Consider the following 6,742-nt stretch of genomic DNA (forward strand, 5'->3'; position numbering starts at 1 on the left):
ACTTTCATACCCGGTGGTTTGCACAGCTGATTGTGGATTGTTTGCCAAGGACCTTGAAGCAACAGTCCTCAGGAATGGTGAGTCACCCTCCCAGGTCAAAGCAAATGTTTGCTTTTGCTGTGTCTGGAGGGTTGTGGGATAGTTGGTATGATAGAGTTCTCTTTTATTTGTTAAAATTTCTCTACAGCTACAGGATCCAGGGGACATTTTTGCTGGCATTTTCAGTGTGCAGAAACAATTGTTCGGTAGCTCCCCTACACAATCCTTGTCCTCTGGGTGACCCAGCCGTTTATCCAAAATGTAAATGCACATGAAAGCTGTTTACTTCTCTTTGTGGCCTTTTAGTACTTCTGAGTCAGCCCAGAGGTGCAAGGTTATTCTTGTCCATGGAGAGAACTCTTTGTGCTGGGCACATTGCTGGGGCAATTGCTTGTGTGTCAGCTACAGAAAAAAAACCAAAACGAACCCAACACAAAGGCAACCCCCCGAAAATTCCCAACAAACCCCTCTTGTGATACTTGAGCCCGACGACACTGAGGCACTATCAGTGCACACCAGGCCATTGCCAGCACTGGTATTCTGCAGTAGGCATGCAGCTCTTCTGTAACAGCAACTGCTCCAAGGTTGTTTTTATGGCTGTATAGAATGTGTTGTTCTACTGAGGAAAACAGCAAAAATAATTTCTTTCCTCCCCCCAGTGTTTGCCAGTGCTTAATGAGTAACTGTTCTCTTTCTGGCAGGCCTCCCTTCCTGTGATTACCATTGCACTTACACCTATGAGATGTGCAGAGCTGGCCAGTGTGAGGACTCAGCCCATATGTACACAGCTGCTTTGTCCTCACATTCTCCCACTTCAGAAAATCTGCTGATAGAGAGCTACAAAAAGCTTATGGTTCAGTCCAACTGACCTGTGGCCTCTGGTAATGAACCTTTTTCTCAGGTAGGTAACTTCATGGTATTATAAAGGCAGATGATAGCTTTGTGCTGTCCCACTTCTTTTTGTAAGGTTGTCAGAGCATGGGCCAGCTACCAGTAGGCTGTAACAAGCAGGCCGTAATAAAGCTCAATGCAAAATACAAGTGGGAAATTGGAAGTGGTTTGGTCCTAGCCCTACATGTACTAAAACTAAGCATCATAAGGTGTCCTGATTAAGAGTTCACGATCAGGCTTGAATTTTACAGAAGGCTGGACTGGAATCCAAAGCTCCTGGTATGGTGTGATTTATTTTTATTTTTTTTACTGTGTATTTCTTCTCGGTAACAATTGTGCCTTTAAGAATAGAGGAGTTTGGAGTATGGCCATCTGTTTTCAAGAGAAAGTATGAGTGTGGATACATACATATATGCATACAACTTGCATGTGTGTGGTGTATTGAGAAAGAAATATATAAGCATACATACAGAGAGTGTTACCCTTTTTAAGAAACCAGGTTGTGTAAGTCGATTTGGAGCAACTGTTGACTTAATTAAAATGTCTTTTGGTGTTTGTTTGTTTATTTGTTCTTAGTATCTTTGCAGCAGCCTGTAACCTGAAGAGAGTATACCCCTGGAAACCAGCTTTTTCAGACCCAGGTAGCAGAAGTGAAATCATTGTAATTAGCAAATAGAGGCATCTTCTTCTAAGAGAAGCAAAACAAGCAAGGTTATTCCTAAAGGAGTTGTCATCTAGGGATTTGTGCACAGGGCAGTACTAAGCTGGGTTACAGAAGGAAAAAAAGAAGTTAAACCCCATGTAGTTAGTGTAGGATCCTAGAAACTAATCTATTGTTGGGAAAATAGCTGCTGAGAACTATCATGCAGCCTAGGAAATGGGATATCGAATAGATCAAAACCTCATTGTCACAGGTGCAGCCTTAGGATGATTTTTCTGTTTTGAGATGTGGACTGTTTAGCTACTTCCATTCTCTCCACAAAAACGTAAGCACTGCTCTGCTTTAGTAAACAGCATTCACAGCCGAGGCTGTTGAGATAGTGTCATCTAGCTGTTTTATTGGCAATCTGCTCAGGAGCACAGGAAAGGGAAGGATGTTGTCCACATCTTGCACACCATTTACCTCATTTCAAGCATAGCTCATTCTGTAGTTCCCGTTTCACTGCCTAGACTTTACTTATGAATGTCAAAGTTTAAGCAGCAGAACTGTTTATGAAGCAGTCATGACTATAACAAAAAATGTTTCAGCCTGATCATACCATAGTAAGATGCATTCTCAAACCCCTGGTTTGAGTAAAGTGTCTAAATGTTACCACGCTTTTTTCCAGTTTATTCTGTGGCTTCAGAAAGTGATTTAATTGCTTTTCTTCCAGAGGCAGCAAGTAGGCACACACCTCATCCACTCATCCCACTTGTACAGTGCCAGATCCTGCTACCAGCTGAGGACCGTCTCCAGGAATTACATCTGGTTACAGAATGAGGTAGTGGTGTGGCGTTTCCCTTTTAGCAGGTGTGTAGTATGCAGACATGCCCTGTACCTGTGTACTTTTGCAGTACCAGCTTGGTTCCCAGTAATTCCTTGTTTCCCCAGCAAATTTCTTGCATTCCCATTAGCCATAAGGACATCACTGAAATTAAGCCAATATGATCCAAAATAGTAATTGTCCATGTTTTCATTGGTTTGTCAGACACAGGGCAACAAAACACAAATTTGCAGCCACTGCTGTGGATTTAGGTCAGATAAGGAAGGACTTCTATAGTTCTGCTAGTCCAGAATTGCTTCTAGAATAAAATGACATTGCCATTTATGTTCTTCTGCATATCTTGCATACTAAAAACTTGCTTACCTAATTCCGTCACAAGTCTGTCTCGTTTTAGTGACAGCATCACACATGGGGCTGAGTGTTAGGAATATTAGGATGCATTTTTCCCACGTAAAATTATACGAAGTACCCTTCTTCTGCAAATGTAGTGTTTGCCTTAACTCTGGCACAAAAGATGTCTGGATTTTATTTTACAAGATGTGCTTTTTCTTTGAAGTTTGAAGTACCTTAGCATCTGATTTCCCACTCTGAAATGACTTTTGGATTAATCAGACCATCTCAAAGGCAGATCACCTAAGTGTTCAGGTCAGAGCAATGCAGTGTAAGTAAGTCTGAGTTTGACCTACAGTGACAGCGGACATTCTAGGGCATCGTCCAGGTTTTACCTGGGACATCAGAACTGGAGGCTGTAAGAGCAGTCCTGAGGGCTCTGCAGCTCCACTGTCTCAGAGAATTACTCATTCCTGTTCTCTACAGTCATTTTCTGTTCCTGCACATTGTTAATGGTTTTGCAAGCAAGGGCATATGAAGAGTGTGGGTAGAACCAATTTATTGCACTTCTCCAGAATTACTGTGAAGTAACTCTTATGTCAATAATCTTTGTTTTACATTTCTTCAGTAGCAACTCCAGCAAGAAAACAAAGTTGGGCAGGGGAGACAGAGAACAAGTTGTACAGTTCTAAAAAAAATACAGGTAAAATCAAAACTAATGGGGCATTTAATCTTTATTAGTGTGAAAGTGAGCAGCTTTTTGTAAAGACGTGAGCAAAAAGGCATAAGGAAGCATTGTGCTCCCTGAATTGTATTGGCTGTGTACTAAGGATGGGGGGCAGGGGCAGAAAGCTGTGTTTCTGTCTCTCATCAGGGAATTTTTTCCTCCCCAGCTTCTGCAATTTGAAGATTGAATCTGCTTTCATTGCTGCAGCAGTCACACCTCCACCAATGAAACCAGTGTGGTAAGCATACATAAGGCTCAGAACCTGAAGACCTGCACAGTTCAGTGAATGGAACTATTATTTGTTACATTTCTTTGAGCTGGAGACTTGCACTTTATATATCCTCTGAAAACTATTTTTGAGCATGGCCCCATGAATCTGAAAGTTGTATTTATTTGCTGAGTAATAACGGTAGTAGTGCCAATAGCAATAGGAAGTCCACAGTAAGAGTTCTGAAATTATATAAAAATAGTGGGGTTGCAGCAATAAATAACAGCATTTGCACTTTTAGAAAACCAAAGTTCTGATTCAGTTTGGTTTGGAACACAAAGTGTGGCAGTATGCTTCTTCCAGCTCTGCCTTGTACATCACTCCTTGTCATCGGCCCTGGGTTTGTACCATGAAGAGAAAACTTGGCCTTGTCCATAGGCAAGTAAGTGAGGACCTCCAGCTGCTGTACTGAGAGGAGCATAGCACTGGGAGCAGGATTCCAACATAGTGGACTAACCTAAGCCACTTATGGTCCATGGTACTCATGGACTACATGAGCTCTAGTCTCATGGGTAGACTTTTGAAAGGTTTAAATGTTATGCTTAATTGTTACCAGCAGTCAAAAGAACAGGTTAAGCACAGTCCAAAAGAAATAAACAACTACCCAAATTAGATTCATTCTCTGCTGTGGTTCCCTGAGGTCAGGTATCTCAAAGGGTGTACTCTCACACTGCTCTTCAGATGTTTGCACATCAGCTCCTTACTCAGTTGTTTGTTACAAAACTCAAGTATTCAAGCCATTTGCCTGTAAATGCTCCACAAAGAGCAATGAACTACTTTTTATCTTCCTTCTCCATCTACTTACTATCCTTAGCAGCTTAATACTTGCTGCATTAAAAAAGAATTTTACAGGGGAGAGAAGCAGGGCTGCTGGTAGTGGCATGCAGGAGGACTGACACATTAAAGCACTGTTGAGCCAATGCACTGTTGAATTCTACATTTTACTTAAAAATTACATGGAGAAGTAGACAAGAGTATTGCACTAAATCAGTTTCACTTGTGTAATGGACTTTATGGATTTAATTTCCAGTCACACACCAAACACACATCTACTGATCCAGCATTTCCTCCCACAATAATCCTCCACTTTTCACTTTATAGGAGTTGAGGATTGGTTTAATTCTAACCTGCAGTTTAAAAGTATTTCTGTATGCCTTTACAAAAGGATATTAAAAGCTAAACAAAGTTGAACATAAAGCTATGGTGGGTTCTTAGTTTGAGTCAAAGGCTTATAAAAATAACCCTTTTAGAATGTAGGTTACTCAGGTGTTGTAGGAAACCTGTGTTGTGCAGGGCAAAATGCTGTCCTGCACACAGCCCTGAATCATTTCCAGGTAGCAAACACGTGGATGAGATCTCCTTATTTCTGTGCATACAGGTATGTAAGTACAACTCATTCCTCAATATTCTGTTTGGTTCATGATGCAACAAACAGTGATTGGATGTACAACATTTGACAAAGCCTGTTATTTATTTTTTATATTTCAAAAACTTAACTTTGAAGAGGTTGTCATGAAGACAAATGATACAGTGATTTTTCTCTCCCCCCATCCCCAGCATTCCCAATAGTAGCAGAATTCCACACTATAAACACTTCCCTCCGAGTGAAGGGAAATACTTCAAAGATTTTAATTGCCAAGGCTGCTGACTCGAATTACTGTAAAAGCAGCTGAGGAGCAGGAGCCTTCAGGGGTGTGACTTTGCAAGGGATGAATGCTGGTTTCAGAGCAGAATCAGCTTTTTATTGTCTAATATTTTGAAAATGTAACTGAATTAGAGTCCTCCCTGCAATATGTAACAAAATGCAGGGGTTTTGTTAAAAATGAGGAGGACCAGTTGCATGAGCAGCAGGTAGATATGCATGTAGGTGTACGAGTGATGTAAGAAGAAAAACAACCCTAACCAATGCACCCTAATCACAATGCTGAAGCTCCAAACCACAGGACATCCGTGCACCAACAGCTGCAGTTAACTCTTAATTTTATCTTTTAAACATTTATCTACATTCCTGCACTGTGAAAATCAGCTTTCTCAAAAGACAAAAAAAGAGACACAATGGCTAGTTTCAGGTTGTGCAGTAAGACTCGGGTAGCTCCTTTAATTTCTTTACACAGTAAACAGACTTCTATTTATACCAACACCCTGGTCTGTACTTTCTTATTTACATGGAACTCTTTTACATATATACATGTTAGCAAAATACAGGGCATGTCCCAGAACCAAATGCATTTGAGCTACATCTTTGTTATACAACTAATGCTTAAAAAAAGAAAGCAAGCCCACCAAGCCCACCTCCCTTCTTTTCTTACACACAGTGATCCATTTAGATGAATACTACAATCATATGTATTTCCTTACTATATAGCACTTTCTCTAGTGACAGAATACCATCAGCTCCAGACCAGTAACTGCAGTTCATTTTGACAGTAAGAAGAGGTTCAAGAGTCCAGCTCTAATTGGTCTTGATTTTCACTGAGTCTTAACATAAGCTGTTGTTCATAATAAAGGCTTTTTGCATAGTTTATTTCTTGAGATAGCTTTACTGCAAGAACTTCAGATTTCACGTTCACCTGCAAAGAAAACATGATTTTTCGTAACATGGTACTGCTGTCACCTAAACCAGAATACAGTTACTTTTTAATCACTTCAGTATATGTAGAGGTTAGCTTTGAAATCTCCTGTAAGGAACAGAAATGTTTCTGGGGTGATTCCTTCTCAGGCTGAAGGAATAACTGAGAGGGAGAGACAGGTACATACCAATAGGTATTGTAGGATGAGAGCTGAAACATCTTGCAACATCTGAAGTTACTTTCTTTGCTTCCCCTGTTACCTTTTATCTGGCTTGTCTGTTTGGAATGTAAACTGACATGGGTCAGGGGTGAGCTTGTCAGCTTGCCTGTGAAACTGACCCCCAAACAACTACTGCAGTGGGTGTTACATGTGAGTTCCGACTGACTTGTACATGCATGACACACTCTTTGCAATCTTAGTATTTCAAGGTAC

General features: G+C 40.7%; 1 protein-coding gene across 1 annotated transcript in view; it reads right to left on the reverse strand.

Annotated features, from left to right (window-relative positions):
- Positions 1–6,069: 6,069 nt before the first annotated feature.
- The window catches only part of LOC104404883 (vacuolar protein sorting-associated protein 13D-like), a gene marked incomplete at its 5' end in the record, with an annotated part of 46,704 nt that continues 46,031 nt past the window's right edge, over positions 6,070–6,742 (reverse strand). The window contains one exon of the mRNA XM_010013417.1: positions 6,070–6,309. Within this exon, the coding sequence (XP_010011719.1) occupies positions 6,178–6,309 (132 nt within the window). The remainder of the gene's footprint in view (positions 6,310–6,742) is intronic.

This window comes from Nestor notabilis, unplaced genomic scaffold, assembly GCF_000696875.1.
Source record: "Nestor notabilis isolate BGI_N333 unplaced genomic scaffold, ASM69687v1 scaffold16684, whole genome shotgun sequence".
Taxonomy (NCBI): Eukaryota; Metazoa; Chordata; class Aves; order Psittaciformes; family Psittacidae; genus Nestor; species Nestor notabilis.